At 35.9% G+C, this 16910-nt stretch overlaps 1 protein-coding gene across 4 annotated transcripts in view; it reads right to left on the minus strand.

Moving 5' to 3' along the window:
• Positions 1 to 4398: 4398 nt before the first annotated feature.
• Positions 4399 to 16910, minus strand: part of CPNE8 (copine 8) — a 70971-nt gene continuing 58459 nt past the window's right edge. For 3 of the 4 annotated variants that reach the window (XM_053978597.1, XM_053978596.1, XM_053978599.1), the window contains 4 exons: positions 15275 to 15377; positions 12592 to 12649; positions 9803 to 9876; positions 4399 to 6358 (listed from right to left, as the gene is read on the minus strand). In XM_053978597.1, coding sequence (XP_053834572.1) covers positions 6170 to 6358; positions 9803 to 9876; positions 12592 to 12649; positions 15275 to 15377 — 424 coding nt within the window. In that variant the 3' untranslated portion in view covers positions 4399 to 6169. Of the gene's footprint in view, positions 6359 to 9802; positions 9877 to 12591; positions 12650 to 15274; positions 15378 to 16910 lie in introns of those variants that run through there. The other variant, XM_053978600.1, reaches the window with a different exon arrangement.

The raw sequence follows: 16910 nt of genomic DNA on the forward strand, positions 1-16910 counted from the left end.
CCCTGACCTTCCCTCCAACTCATCTAAACAATTTTAAAATTGATTCAGGCTTCCCAGCCTGCAATCCTGGTGAACTAGTACTTTTATTCACTCTATAAATGTAGCCTCTAACTCCTTTGTTTACTGCATTAATGACAACATTTGCCAGAAACAGTCATGAGAGACTCCTGCTGAACTTTCCCTTTCCTCCAGGTTTGACCACATATTGATATTTTCCATTCCCTCCTGCTCACAGAAAGCCACCCACCAAGGCTGCCTGGTCACTCCTGTACTTTCAGGGCCTTTCTACCTTGTACCCAGGGAAGTATTTAATCTACTCCACAGTCTGCAGTAGCCCTTTGCTCATGGAAGAGAGACAATTTCCTTCTTCTTGAATTCCCTCTGGCTGGTGATTGTGTCCTGATGGCCCACTCAGTTTAAAACACAGCATTCAGCGCTAATCACTCTGCACATCCAGTCAATTGCTTTGATTTCATGATCAGCCCGAAGCAAAGCAAACCACAGCCTGTGGCACAGGGACACACAGGCGCCTCAGTCATTATGGCAATCCTGTTCTTAGAGCTGGGCAGAAGTTTTGCTCCCTGGGAAACAAAGCAGGAGTGATGGAATTGTTCAGTGCACAGGCACAGCCCGCTGGGGCTTGGGAAGGTTCTCCCACCACCTGTGGTACACACTGCCCCAGGATCCACACTGCATGATTCCTGGACATGTGTCTCACAGCACTTGTACACCTTCTGCAGGATGGGATATCTGTAAGAACACTCAGTTACTTCAATGCCTTCGATGGTTTGCAAAATAAAATCATCAAATAAAAATTCCAATGATTAAATTTATTATTGTCAAGTGTTCAGCTGTAGGCATATGCTCCAAGCTGAAGTACTCTACCCTTTCTCTAGCTGGCCAGCTTGAAAATACCAGTTATCTACTGTCACTTGCACACTCATGGCAATGGATAATAATGCTGGCTGGAAAGAACACCTAAAATCATACCCTATGTCCTAGGGTGGCTGTATGATGCCTTTATCCCCAATCGTCTGCCCTGTTTATGTTGAATAATAAGTTCTACACCTTTAAGTCTTGTTCCAAGAGTGAAAGGAGGAGGGAAGAAGCTCAGGGTTTGTTTTCAAAAAACTCACTCCCTCCTCCACATTCCTGCTCCGGGACGGTGTTGTCTGCGAACGGACGGACAGCAAGACAGAGCTCTCCTTTGCTTTTTTCTAGTTAGTTTTAGCTAGCTGAGGCAGAGAAGTTCCCTGGACTGTGTTTTTTTTTCCCTTTCTCTGGACCTGCTCTGGACTGAACACCAGAAGAGCATCAGCAGCTCACACCTGCGGCCCAGCGGGCCGGGCCTGGGCCGCGGCATTGCCAGCGCCGGAAGGACTGGTCAGAGACTGAGTGAGCTGAGCTGCAGCCCGGGGGGGGGGGATTTGCTCTGAATTTGTCTCTCTTGGAGTGGCAAGAAGTCTTATTGTTTAATATTGTCTAAGTTCTCTTGTATAATAAACAGGTTTTTTCCACTTTTTTCCTCCAGAGGTATTTCTTCCCGAACCGGCTGGGGGGAGGGGCCAATTGAATCTGCTTTCCTAAAGGAACCCTTTTGTGGGGGGGAGGGGAATTCTTTCCCCAGACTTGCCCTGAACCAGGACACCCTACCAACTCAGTGGCAAAGAAACAAAAATACGCCATGGAGTGCTGCAGAAAATGTGTAAAAGTGTTATAAGCCAGTTTAAAAGCAGAGGACATTTCACATGAAAAAGATGAACGGTATGAAACAGCAACCCAACAATGGGAATGGACTTCTGAAAATATTTCTGCTGCAATGACATCCACCATCAGCTTCCCCACACGTTCATTCAGTAGGGCTGGTCCTGCTCTCATGCACAACCCTTGCTCTGGTAGTTCAGAGTTAGAGATGACCTCTGGTGGGGAGGGCAACCCCATAGAAATCCTCCCTGATCATTTGCCCAGATTGTTCTGACAGTCCTCAGTGCCCCTCTGAGAGTCTTTCCAGCTGATCCACATGATATCTGAAGTCTCAAAACTGCACCTAGTACATAAGCCAAAGCCTAATTAACGTGAGAACATGGATTATCTCAGGTGGCCATTATTCAACAGTTTTACTTATGACACCTTCCCCTCACTATCTGTTTTGTGATCCACTACAACCTCAGACACTGTTCTAAAGAATTGCTCCACAGCCAAAAAGTGATGTAACTGTGCAGATTTTTGTTACTCCAGTACTCTTACTACTTGTCCTGATTGAATTTGCTCCTCTTTTAGGCAATTTTTCTAATTCATAAAAATAATTTCAAGTTTTAATTCAATTTTTGGAAGTGATTAAATTATCTCTAGTTGATATAATCCAATAATTTAATAACAAAATATTATATATTGTTTCATCAATGGAAATAGCTGAATAATACCAAAAGCAAGACAGGTCCCTATGGAACAGCAATTGTTCTATTCTATTTCTTGAGTTTGATGATGGAAGTGTGATAGCATTTTTCTGAACAATCTAACCAGCCTTATGGTACTTCACAACTCTTCAAACAAGGCCAGTATCCTGCTTTGCTTTTAAAATGTCTTTTTAAAGCAGCTGTTTCTCTTTTTTTATCTTAAAGCTCATTATATTGCTTTTAAGAAAATAGTTTCAAAACTGTGTAGTAGTAGCAAATGTTTATTAGTAGAGGTAAACTTTAGTCTGGATTTATTTATTTTTAATTGACTATTTAATTCAATTATTATCTCTCTTCTGTGAAGCTTGAAGAAAAAAAAAAAGAGCATTTTGGTTTTCCCTAATGGACTAAATGCTCATCCTTTTGTTATATAATTGATTTAACTTTCCTTCCCTTTCTAGTAGAGGTTTCATTAGGCTTTTACAGTCATCAATTTTTTTGAGTTTTTCTGTTCTTTTTTACACATATCTTGCTTATACATTTATACATAGCTACATATTCTTTCTATTCTTGTCAATTTTTCTTTTTAAAGAACTTCTGGAACAATTGTAACAGCCTCTTACTATGCTCCCAGGTTTCCCATTGCATTGGTGTAACTTCTCATTGTGTATCCTTTTATTAGTTCTTAAAGATGATAAATAATTTATCATTCTGTTGGTTTCAACCATTTTATTAAGTATCCTGGAGTGAATTTCATCTGCTCCTACTTAGGTAAGAATTTCCAGCTTTCCAAAATGCAACTTCTCAGAGAATACCACCTTCCTGAATCCTCTTCATCTCCTAGAGACACCTCCCTGTGGCACCACACAACAAATTCTCTTTGTAGACCACTGAGCTGATTTGAACTCCATGTAAATTCTACTGTATAGCTTTCCATCTTTGCCTAAAATTACAAAATTCTATTTTGTAACCAAGATCAAACCAGTCTCATCTTCCAGATTAGTAAACAATTCCTCACTAGTCTGAATCAAACTAAGGAGTCACTCTTTAATTAAACTCCATGAACCACATTTGTAGGAACATTGGTGCCTGAAAATTTTCTGCATGTATTACGAAGAAAATATCTACTCCAAGATGGATACCAATGGAAGAGAGCTTTTGTTAAGGTCCTGAGAGAGCTTTTCTCTCAGGACAACTCATTTGTCACATAACGTGTCATCTTTTACCTTTTGTAAACATACATACTCTCTGCTACTCTTCAGGCGTGGCAAATTAGTAAGTTTTGATAGCAGCTAGCATTTCTTGAGAAGGAATAAGAATTTTGTGTTCCATTATTCTTGAGAATAAAGCCAGGAGTAAAACTGGCTATAGGTGATCTTTTGGAGAAATTCAAGCTCCGAGCATTAACGCTCACCCCAAAACTGGAATGAGAGTTAATATGTGAGTCCACGTAATGAATCTCACACATTACACATTCAAGATGTCAAACATAGAGACAGGGAATCTCACAGGCCTGGAAAGAGCACTTTTCCACTAGAGTTCTCAGTCCACTTATCATAACTATTTCTTTCCATTAAATATGCTATATTTAGAACCCAATACTAAACAGAAGGAAAAAACCTCGACAGTGTGGAATAGAATAGGCTGGTACTTAGGCTGGATAGACAAAATAACTTCGATGAAAAAATACCTTTCTTTAAAAGTTCTTTCACTTGTTAAATGAACTGCTAGATTAGTTTTGAGATTTATATTTTAACTAATAGAAGGTACTGGCTAAATGAGAGCTAATAAATTACTCTCAGCTGAGTAAGTTTGTTTTCTGTCCTTCTAGTGATATGTTGAATATATGGCCCACTGGGAACGAGCACCAATATCAGCATAAAGATTTGTTAATCAAATGAAACAAGAGAAACATATATAACTTCAGTTTTTTCAAAAGTGCCAACACTGTTTGTGAAAAAAATAAATGTAGAAGATGCAAGGAGAACACCACCACCATATATTAGATTTAAACTTACTCTTTATGATGCACTTTCATCAAAATTTGTAGTTGCCAAGTATCAAATTTCACTCATGCAACATCAATCCACTGAGAAATACATATTTTGGTGAGAAAATTAAAGTTCATATTTATGTAAAAACTGTTTAAAAATAAAAATAAAACAAGATTTTTTTTACCAAAAAAAGATTTTTTTTTTGTTTTTGTTAACAGAATTATTTGGAAAATGCCATTTCCCACATTAAATAGTTAAAGGAAGTTAAATATATTTAAAAATGGAAGAATCTGCATTTACATAGTTATGCCATTAATATTGAAGATATGTTTTCTGGCAAAAAACTTCTCATGCTTAAAAAATGCACCTTAGTTTTATACTGTACATTACAACATACAGTAGAAACAGAATTAGTAAACAGGTTATATGCAACGAAAAAAGTTACATATACAAGACAATTACAACTGTGACACAAAAAAAATTAATATTCAGTTTAAACAGTATCTGAAGGCAATTCACAATCATTTCAGGATTTCTGTGAAATTTAAGGCCATTAGTTCTAAATAAAATGTATCTGACACAAACTCACAAAACTGTATTTTGTACAAAATATACATGCAAAACCATTTTGTAATTATATATGAACAGGCATATAATAAATTTGTTTGGGCAGTTCCATACACAAAATTGTGAACAAAGCAACATAGTTGTGCAATTTTTAAACCAGTTAATTAACTTTATTATTCATGCACCCTGAATGGAAATGTGATTAAATGACAATATTAAACCCAAATATTATTAAGCCCAATATCCCTTTGAATGGGCAATCTAGACAAAAATAAGGTTAAGATTTTAAATTTTTAGAGTTTAAAATGGTCCATTATAAAACACCTGCTGTAATCATTTCAAAAGACATTTCTGATGCAAAATTTCCAGTGCTTTAAGGAATGCATGATATGATTTAATAAGCTCAGTGAGTCAACTATAATACTCTGATAGTTCTGGATTGAGGTAATTTTCTTTAATTAATTATAGCAAGTAACTATTCTAATTTGTTTCAGTAGTTAGTTTAAAAAACTGTAAACTTAGATAAACTTAGAAATTGGAGAATCTCTGAAAAAATACACATACCTCCCCCTCAGTTTGGAGCTAGTTATAAGTTATATGCAATTAAGTTATTCACATTTAGGAGTTGAAATTTTCAATACATGAGATAAATGGATTACTGAGAACTGACTGAAGCACTTCAGTTACTTTAAAACACATAGATATATTTGTCCTTAGCTTTCATTTGTATTTGTCTGGACAAACATTCAAAGAGATATTGCTTCTCTTGTTATCTTGTGGCAGACTATTGCAAGCTAGAAGACATATGAGTCAATATTCCAAACTTTTATTCTTAAGAATAGTTATAAAAGTACTGAAATTTAAAAATAGTAACATGTAAACATTGATACAGAGTAATAGCATTCCTATACATTTATATACACACAGTATTCAGAGAGGATCCAATCTTCTGAGTTGAAAACCTGACTTGTACTTCCTCTCTTCCAATAAATACATCAAAAAAGTAGGGTGTTTGGACTAAAAAAAAAAAAAAAAAAAAAAAAGTCTCAGAACATCAACATTTTGCTCCTAGCATTTAAAAGCTTTCCAGTTGCTTATGCAACTAATAGGAAAGTTTTGGTATGTGAAGAGAACTTTTCTAGCTCCAAAAAGTTCTCAGAAGCTACTGCTGCATCCAGAGATTTGTGATAAATGCTAAATACTTCAGAGAAGTCATATCTGAGTCTGCAACACGTGAATTGGGGGTGTGTAGGGTGGTGGTGCAGGTGATGGCTTTATTCCTCTGACTCTCATGTAGGACAGAAACTGCTCTGGGATTTCAGCTAATACATCTTTAGCAAGTCTTGCCATGCTCAACACGTGGTTTCCACTTCTGTCAATGTAATCTCGGAATGGCACAAACTACAAAACAAAAGAGATGTTCACTCAGGCCATTATGCAGACACAGAATATATCTTACAACATTAAAATAAGAAAGCTTAACCTAGGGGGTTAGAGTACATGAACATGTTACTTTACACAGTTTTAATGTACATATACATACATTGCATTTTATGTTGTATATTTTATAAATACACATTGTATCTCAATTTTTTATAGATCTGCCTTCTAATAGAAATAGTGTAACACTTTCACTTGGGTGAAACCCTTCACATGAGCCATGGCTAGCTCAGGTGGCTGATGACATGCTTCACTGATATATTTGGGTTATCTCTCAATCCTTTCCATGCAAGAAGGTAATTTTGTCTCAGCCATTCTCAGCTTACATTCCCTGCTCCTGGGGCCACCCACCAGACTGCCTTCACTCTGGCACTTGCTGAGTAGTTTTTTTTGACCTCTGAAGTGAACCAAACAGAAAGGATGACTTCAAATTTTTGACCATTTTGCATTATACCTAGTAGAACTGTGAACCACCTGAACACTTTTAATATGATACTAACCAATGCATAAAGAAGCTAAGCAAAAATTATTAGATCAAAAAAGAACTTGTTATGTGATATCCAGATGTTCAACACCTAACCCATTTACCTGCCCAGCCCTGGCTTGGATTTCATAATACTTAATGAGAATCTTGTGCTACTGGCATACAAAAAGGAAACAATCCAGGCTCCTTGATTTTTTTCCCTTATGTAAAAAGTACATGCAGTCTGAGTTAAAGAACATGTATCCCATCCTAAGAGATCACTTTACCCATTAGTCTGCAGACATGAAATCTCAGACCACTCTCCTGTAGCAAAGTGGGGCTATTTCAACAGTCTAATTGTTGAAATGAAATTATACAACATAGATGGCCTGATTTAGCTCTTCTCCTCTCCTCACACTGCAGAAATGTCAGAGGAGCTGGAGGAACTATGGACAGGTAAGCAAACCTAGAGATGTACAAGGACAGCCAACATGGAGATGGCAGAGGAACAGAATGAAAGGCATAAGAGAAACCAAAGTGCTTTTTCTATAATTTAAGAGTTTAATTAAAAAGGTTAATATGCAATATTCTCAGGAGAAACAACAGGTGCATCACTACAAGTAAATATTCTCCTAAAATGTCTTAAATGGCAAAAGGATAAGAAAGGAGCAGAAATTAAGCAAAACTGAGGAAGAAATTGTACACACGTAATACAGAGTCCCACAACATGTATACCTACTAGTGAGGAGGAAATAGTGAAGAACATGCCCTTACATGAGTTGCAGTCAGTAGTAAATATAACATATAACATAGTAAATATAAAATATAACATATACAGTGACTCGCTGTTTAATTTAATCAAAATATTTCACAATACTGTTAGAATTAATTGGTAATTTCATTAGTTAATTTTAATTAACCTAATACACAAAAAATATAAACTTTTTTATTTGAGTAGTTAATTCTATAAAGCAAATCAGTTTCAGCCTGCTAGATACAAAATAAAGGTCAAACCAAATTTAGATGGTTCGACAGAATCCCTTTTTATTTAGTTAGTTAGTCTATAAAGTAAATATTTGTTAGTATTTAGACAGAAAAAGAGCACAAAACAATACTGTCTTGGGTAATTCAATACGGCATGGGACAACATTCTGATTAAAATATATTAATAATAAATAAACGTTTTATTGCAATTCTGATATGCAATGAATTCCAAAGAAATACAGAAGGGTATTCACTGCATTTTTTTTTCAGCACAGGTTAATAATCTCTGATGTAAAGCATTTTCACAAATCTTGTTTATTATATGTTAGAACTCTATCCATTTATGCTCTTTAAAGCTTTTTGGGCTGCTGTTATTAGAGAAATTATGTTGCTTATATTTAAATGCATTTAAACATAAGTGTAATGCTTGCCAGAAGATACCTGAATTAGCTTTAAAAAATCTGACATGGCACAGAGGGCTTTGCAGAAATACTATTTTGGGGTCCACCCTACACACTGCTCTGTTGAAAGCACTGACATTTACAGAACAACAAATTACAGACAGCCCCTCTCCAGCCCAATATGGACATCAAGGAACACTATAAAGACTTTGACAAAATGAGAAACAATTTCTTATCTCCTGTTCAGCTGTCTTACATTACCCCTACTTTCAAATCTGACAACAATGACCAAAGAAGCCAGCATGTTTTACTCTTCTAAGAGTTTTGGTATCTCACTTTCTCATCAGTTGTTATCGCTGTATGTTGCAAAAATGAAAAAAGTATCTTTCTCAACTACTAGAATTCAGGAATCCATGACTTTCTTTAACGTATATCCATAAAGAGTGTGAGGGTAATTTAATTTCTGTCATCTTATGCTCATTTTTGATCCCCATTAGGAAAAAAAAAATAGAGGGAATTTTAATGTAGTATGCAAGAAGACTGAAGAAGACTGAAAAAAGAGTTGTGATCATTTTAATTTCCATATATTTATGTAGCTTTCCTTATTTTTGTATTCTAATAACACCAAACTATAAAATCAGGTGTCAAATACATGTTTTGAACATGTCCTTGGATTGAAATATTACATCCACCAGCAGTTACCAATCCTTAAACATTCACGTATCAGTATTTGTAACATTACACATTTTGAAGTTTCAGTTGCTGCAGATATAAATAGAAAAAAAATAAACATATCCCAAAGTTCATCAGCTGCTATCTGACCTTAATTATCATGTAGTATGAACTATTTATATGGCTCACTTATTCTTCCTCTATATATATTCTCTTAAACAACAATATACAAAACCAACTTGTCTTGAACAGAAATAAGTGCAAATAAGTAAGAGGAAAAATAAGTGAACACTATGAAGTTTGACAAATAGGAGGAATAAAGGAAAAAGAAGAAATGGCAGGTCTAAGACGAGGTTTGAATCTAAGGATGCCTATCAGTGTTTAAGAGGCATTTGGTCAATGCCCTTATTAACAAGCTCTAACTTTTAGTCAGCCCTGTACTTAAATGGCCAGGCAGTTGCACTAGATGTCTGTTTTAAGACCCTTCCAACTTAAATACTCTATTTTATAAATGTATTCAGCCACTACCAGGAAATATGGCTTCTATATAAGATTTACTTTTAGCCAGAACCCATTTTTTTCTAGAAACATCATGTTTCTCCAAATTTTCAATAGCTAACTCTTTGCCACGGCTGTATAATACCAAAACTTTATAACAATGTCCTGCCAGTTAGGGGTCATTTCCTAACAAATGCAGATCCACTACTGTGTCTTATAAAAAGGCTTAGAGCTATCATAGAGAGTTTCTGAGCTTGTTATAAACACCTCAAGATAAAGTATGTCAGTGCTAAGGTAAAATGAAAGGTAGGAATATGGATAGAAATGAGAATTCAAAACAAAGAGGAACAGTAAAATCTATCTATGAAAATATATTTTCTCTCCCACCTGCACAATGTCTCTTTCTGCAAACCTTCCTCTTGATGAAATCCTCACTACATCCCCATCCAGTTCTTCCATAGCTTAAAAAAAAAAAAACAACCAAAAAAACCCTGAGTTCAGGTACACAATAAAATCATCTTACTGAGAAAAAGTTCAGACAACTTACACTTTTGAGCAATAAAAAAACAATAATTCTTTATGTAACTCTGTTAAGATCATTTGCATCAGAAAATACATCATGTTTTGTAGCTGTTTTGCACTTTCTCATGGTGACAATACATACTTTTATCTTTATTGTCGCCTTCAGAAAAGAACAGACTATGACAAAGTTTTTATCCTTTCATCTCTCAAAACAGCAAGTATATCTGGTTTTGTAAGGCAATATATATATACTTTCAGAGGTGGAGAAGAATTCGTCTTCAACAGCTATTGTTACAGAAGATAGCAGAGGATACAGCACAGAGAGGTAATAACTCACATTCACACTGAAAAAGCAGTATCTTCTAATGCTACAGAATGAGGAGTGCTTAAAAGAATTATTAAATTTATTGGGCAATTCTTCTTGTATATTCTGAGCAGGATACAGGAAAACTCTGTTGTCCAGATACCTGGAAGCTACTCTAGGTAGAAAGATGTACCTGCTCTCTTGTCAGTGTTGAAATAGATGGATTTGGGATCTCAGATTATTGCTGAGATGTTGGATCTGCAGTTCTACAAACCTTCTTTCAGTGTGTTCTATGAAAACCAAAGCCCTGCACCTCAGCTTCTCAGGGGTTTACAAACTGGGCTAAATTCACTGAAACCAACACTTCAAAACCTAGTTCTTCTGAAGCAAGAACTAGAAAGTATAAATGACACCATCAGGAGCCAAGCTGAACATAGTATATTTGTTCAAAGAAACAAATCAGTGGGTCTGCAGAGCACGTTGCCTGATGATGCTGTTGCAAAAACATACACATGTTTAAACCAGGAGACTGAACAAGTATTTGAAGGAGTTTCACTAAAAAAATTCAAAACAGACATAAAGCGCATCCTGCCCAGGAAACACCAACCTAAAACCAATATTCAGGGAAATATCAAATTTGCTTAGTCTGTTCTTAACATTCTCTAGGGAACTACCTATGGCCATGTCAGGTACAGAATACTGGGCAAAAATGTTTCTGTTGTGACCTGTTACAGTCATCCTCACATCCTTTAAGTAAAGCTCTGCCAAATGTATGTGTCATCTACCCAAGCTTTAAATTTTTAAGAACCCCTCTGGTATCCCCCAGGGGCTGGGAGATCTATGGAACAGGGAGATCTGAAGAGGAGCAGCTTGGTCTCTCTAGAGCACAACTGAAGTTTCAGGGGCACTCGAATGTCCAGACACCCTAAACATCACCCTCCTGCAGGCACACTTCTTCAGCATGCACAGCAGACGCGGAGTCTGTTGTTTATTCCAGAAGGAATTTCTGTAAATAGAAGTAATTCCTCTGTCCTTTTGGGCACTGAGGGACCACAGACTTGGCATTCGCCTCAGGGTGAATCTCACTGAGGCAGTACACACTGGGATTGTGGCTCCAAAGATGGAAAGTGCATCCTGCAGTACAAACAGAATCCCAACTTAGGAAAGGGGGAGGGACGACACGCCAGGAACATGTCCTGACTGAGAAAGGGAGCCTGGGCAAATCCAGGGACTAGATAAACAGGGAGAAAGGGAAAACGCAATGGAGGGGTCAGAGAATGGTAAGTAACACAGGACTATGTTTGAATTCTCAGGAGTACAAATGAAGTTTACAAATCTCCATCACATGCATTTATGAATATAAACTGTCCTTTCTCTGCCACTGATTGTGGCATACAATCATCTAAAGTGTAAGTGTTCACCTGGACAATTTCTTCATGGAATAAGATACTTAAAATTGTGACTACTATACCACTTGCCAAACAGCATAAGAATAATGCTTGTAATAAAATAAAATAAAATAAAATAAATTTAAAATAAAATAATTTGTCTTGTTTTTTCCTATTTTTTCCTACATTTAGAGTATTTGTACAAAAATTAACATGTACAGTCATTAGTGAACACTAAACATCTGTGGCAGTAGTACTAAGTATATTTCATGTACAACAGAAGGCATACTGTCTAACCAGATGTACTAGAATTAAAAAGAAATTATTTAGGACTTTGAGGAACAGACACACACAATGTCTACACTTCAGAGTGCAGTGATACATACTTAATAAATTAATACAAATAATGGAAGCAGCTTAGTTATTACAATAGGGAATGGTGTTCCAGAATATCATAGAAAGAATATGTAAACAACCTGGTAATTTCTTTCCTGCTGTAATATTCTGTCAATGCTGCTGAACAGTAGGGCTCACTTCTGTTACCAAGTGAAACCCTGTTTAATCCAGATCACCTCAAATGTATTTCTTTCTCTCAAGATTTTATTACTGCAGTAAGATCAATATTTCCATTCAACTGACACTTCATAAGGCATCTAAATATTTGTGTTGAAGAAATTTAACATTTCTTGAGTATACTTACTTTACTGTAAATGCTGAGCCCCCATATGGTTCTGACTTGAAGAGAGAGCCTGAGGGGGCTACACAGCTCCACATGGTAACTTGTAATCACACCAAGCTATCAATCAATCAATCAATCAATCAATCCAGCTGGAAATGCCAACAGCACTCGCTCCTGGCTTCATATAATGTTATTTTAAAGACCAATATTTCTTTGAAAAGCTACATATTACTAAATTGTAAGCAAATATAAAAAAAATCAGAAAAACCACTAGAACACTCACCATCAAACTCTGCTGGTCCTACCCCCACTATAATTATGGACATTGGAAGCTTTGAAGCCTTCAAAAGAAGAAGAAAAAGAGGTTTAATGCATTACATTAATGCCAATAATAGGAGATCTGAGAACAAAGTCAACAAAAAATATGCAGAAATTATGTTTTAAAGAACAATTTTCCCCCTAAAATGTTGAGTGGTGTAAACTGTCTGCTTAAATGGTACAAAACATCTTGGATGAAGATAGAAAGGAACATGATTATTTTATTTTTTCATTACCAAGCCTTTGAATCATATAGGATGCTAATTAATAACAACAAACTATGTTAGCATTTAATACTAATATGACAACTAAGAGGACAAATTTCTCCTAGAAACTTTTGTAAACTGACAGTAATTGCAAATATGTATCTAATAACATTAGGTTAGACATTTATTTAAATGTGCTTTGCTGTTTCTTCATCTTACACAGCTGCTTGCAACTATGGGACACTATTTTGAATATTCTTATACCAATTTTTATAAGAAAATAAATAATTTATTTGAGCAATATGTATGTTACATTTATCCCATTAATGACATTTTACTCTAGTCGATCATCCATGCCACAGACAAGCAAGATATAGAATTGGCCTGTGGTAAGATTTTAAATTTTACTTTTCTTTTTCATTCAAAGATGATATCTAGTTTTCTCTGAATAAACTCTGTAAAATCCTTAAAATTACAAAGACACTATCTTAAATATTGGACTCTCCTGCCCTGATAGCATCAGTTTATAGAAATAATGTGAATCTGCCTCTGATTAAGAAGGTATCAACTAAAACTAAAGAACATTCAGCAAATATCAGGGCGGACAACTTACTGAGATAATTCTGATAATTCTGTTGCTTATTGCGATATTCTAATAAACTGTAAAATGTCTACAGTCATTTTAAACATTAAACAGAGCATACACTAGTCAAAAAAATCATACATGGACACCTTCTGATCTCTTAGTACAGAAAATTCTGTTTTCTAGAATGTTATTGTTTGATTGTAAAGAAAGTATCCTTTAAATAGATTCCTACTCACACAGACACAGAATTGTGATACAGTGAAATACAAAACAGTAAGTGGCAAGGACAGCATAAAGACAGAGTTAAACTTTTGCATATAAGCTTAACTGTTAGCATTTCTGAATGACAGCATAACCTTTAAAAAGTTTGATAAAACAGAATGTGTCTGACATATATGCTGTAATGAGAAAGATGCATAAAAGCACAATTAATGTTAAAATTGAAATATACTCTGAGTTTTATACACATCAAGTTACACTGGACATCATTGCCCTTTTTAGTATTATGGATATTATTAAGACTGAAAAAACTGCTATTGAATAGCATTTAATTAGTTCTGTCATGGTATACTGTGCTCACACTTCAAGAAACATGCAGAAAAATGAAGGCACCTTCAAAAAAAAAAAAAACCAAGACAGCAAATATTCCCAAACTTCCACTCATTCCAAGCTAACAGCACATCTGCTGTGTTTCCAGACAGTTGCAGACTAACAGCCATTATTTGTTGAAATGAACTATTCCTGAAAACAAGGGTTTTCTGTATGCCTTAGTGGCAAATGAATCAATCTTACAAGGTATCAGCCAACTGCACTCACTGGTCTCTTATGCACAGACTTCAAATGGAAGGGTGAGTCAGAATCAAGAGCTGCTCTTTTTTTTTCTCCACTGAGTCTTTTCATCACCTAAAAGCAGTTCATCTAAAAGAAATTATGTTTCAAACTTCTAGTCTGGGCTAGAGAATGAATTTCCAAGCTTATTATTACACAGACTCTGTGTTATGTGCTGCAGGCTGGGACTCGAGGGCATCTTGGTCCCCAGGGAAAGGCAGAACACTGGGGTAGCATTTTCATGTGCACCTCACGAACTGAAACAGCATTAAATCTCTACAGGAGGTACTGAAAGTTGGTCTTCAAAACTATGACACCTAATTCTAAACTACTGACATGGACATGAGGCTAAATTACTTTAATGTAGACTTTTCAACTCACCACTCTGCTGTTAACTAGATCCACTGTGGTATGTTACAAACTACTCGTAGACATCTTTTCCAGCCATGTCTAGGAGTGTTTCTGTGTGTACTTTTAACTGAAATTTCCCACGGGCAAATCACAATAGAACCTGCTCATAATACAGAATATTACCTACACCCATGGCAGTTTTGAAGAGAAAAATACTGAAAATAATGCAGAAACTAAGAAATAAGGAACTTATAGAGTTTTAGGGGGCTGTTTTGAGGGAATCAGATGATTGGTATGCTTGCCATTCAGGATCAGAAAGTTGGGAGCAGTTTTTAGAAAGTGGGGGGGGATCAAAGCTGACTGCAATTATGAGAAAGATAGAAGAGAGTTTGCAAAACTGCATAGTGGCATGTGCATGAGGAAGGAGGAGGCACGAAATAGATGAGCAAAATCATACAGACATACAGTGTTAGAGAAACTTACCACAGAACACTATCTAATTACATCAAGTTCAATTTTTGCTTTCTTTTCATCTTCATGCATAATGAACTTTTCCTGTTTGGTAAAAATGGGTACCCATGGAACAAATCTAGTGCCTGAACTATTAATCCACTTACTTTATTGCCTAAAATATTAATTCCTACAAGCATTATTTTAAATTTTTCAGTAAAACTTACATTCACTATGGATTCTTTTGTCTGAGCCATATCAGATATAACTCCATCTGTAATAATGAGAAGAACAAAATACTGGGAGCCATCTTTTACTGAAGCAGCATATCTAAGGGAGGAAAAACCAACATTATAATAGTAAAGAAACATTTACAAAAGGAATTAATATGAAAACAAGCTGTATTTGTAAAATTTGACTATCAAGGACTAAAAAACACAGTGAATTTCAAAAGTAAAGACATTCATAACTAACCCAGACTTTATACTTTTAAATGAGAACATTTAAAAAACATAACTAATACAATATCGATAATCTGTATATGTTGCATCAGTGAAAAATGGGAACTGCACCACTACCAAAAGGAGTAGGGACAGAATGTGCTTTATAGAATTATGAGATGTTAGAAAGCCTAAGTTGTTTAATAGGTATTACCTATAGGGTACATAGCTTTGGCTTCTCCTTGTGCTGTACAGGAATGCAAGATAAAATACACCCAGTGCCATTCCCACCTCCGTCAAAGGACCCAAGAAGCAACTACTCTTTGAAAATGAGCAGCTTTTGAAGGTTTGCAAAGTCCTGAAAGAGAGTGAGCCCAAACAGCCTCACTAAATTTGATGGCCTGAACAGAAGAACTTTTTTTGTGGGAAGCTGTTTGCTGCTTCCCAGCCACTACAGTTCCTACTTTTATCAAGGCTCTTGGTGCTGTGAAGAAGTCAAGAAGTAGAACCTTTGCAGTGAGTTGTACAGAGAGCAGTAAAGAAAAAAATTAGTTGCCACAGGAATACTTTTCAATACATGCCCAAATACCTAATATGACTGTCAAATAACTCACTATTTTTTTGGTCACTGAATATGAAAGACCTGGTTCACTGAACAGAGTATGTTCAATGATGGCCATGATGCTTGCATATACTTACAAAATCCTCTGATGATAACACAGTGCATTGGCAAGCAAGTACTTCTGATAAATAATGCTGCAGCCACAACATTTATAAGAGTTTGGAGAAAGGCACAACTGACTAACAGATCGTCAGTATCTTCCACCCTCTACCCAGGATCCAGATGGGTAAAAAAGCCATACAAGCAGTGAACCTGTTGGATATCACCTATTTGCACAATGGCAGTAGGGACTGATAGTTAAATATTGACATTAGCAAGACTTACCACGGAACATGTTTTCACTGCCAAGCAGAGACCTTTTTTTTATCTCCCTTTTCCACACTGCTTATAAACTTTTCAATGATGATTGCATTGACAAGGTATGATGAGAGAGTAAAACAAACACTATTATCCTACCTGAGCACTTAACACTGTCTACATATCTACACTGAAGAAATGTTTTTTTTCAAAATTTTCACAGATTAAAATCTCCGAAGTCTTTTGCCAGAAAGATCTTACATGAGGAAGGGAGATGGGAGATGACACTAAGTTGAATCTGGTGTAGTTTAGATAACTCTCTAACTGGGGAAAGGATAAAGAAGTCATTATTTGCCTAAAGAGTATCCAAAGAATACCAAGATCACAACAGGATAGTAATATCTGACATTGGTTACAGAGATTTCATCAGAGGCATTCTTTTAAGTAGAAGGGATGTGGAAAGAAGAAATTTCTTTGAGGATGAAAGTAGGTTCAAAGAGTAAC

The sequence above is a fragment of the Vidua macroura genome, chromosome 5 (assembly GCF_024509145.1).
Source record: "Vidua macroura isolate BioBank_ID:100142 chromosome 5, ASM2450914v1, whole genome shotgun sequence".
NCBI lineage: Eukaryota > Metazoa > Chordata > Aves > Passeriformes > Viduidae > Vidua > Vidua macroura.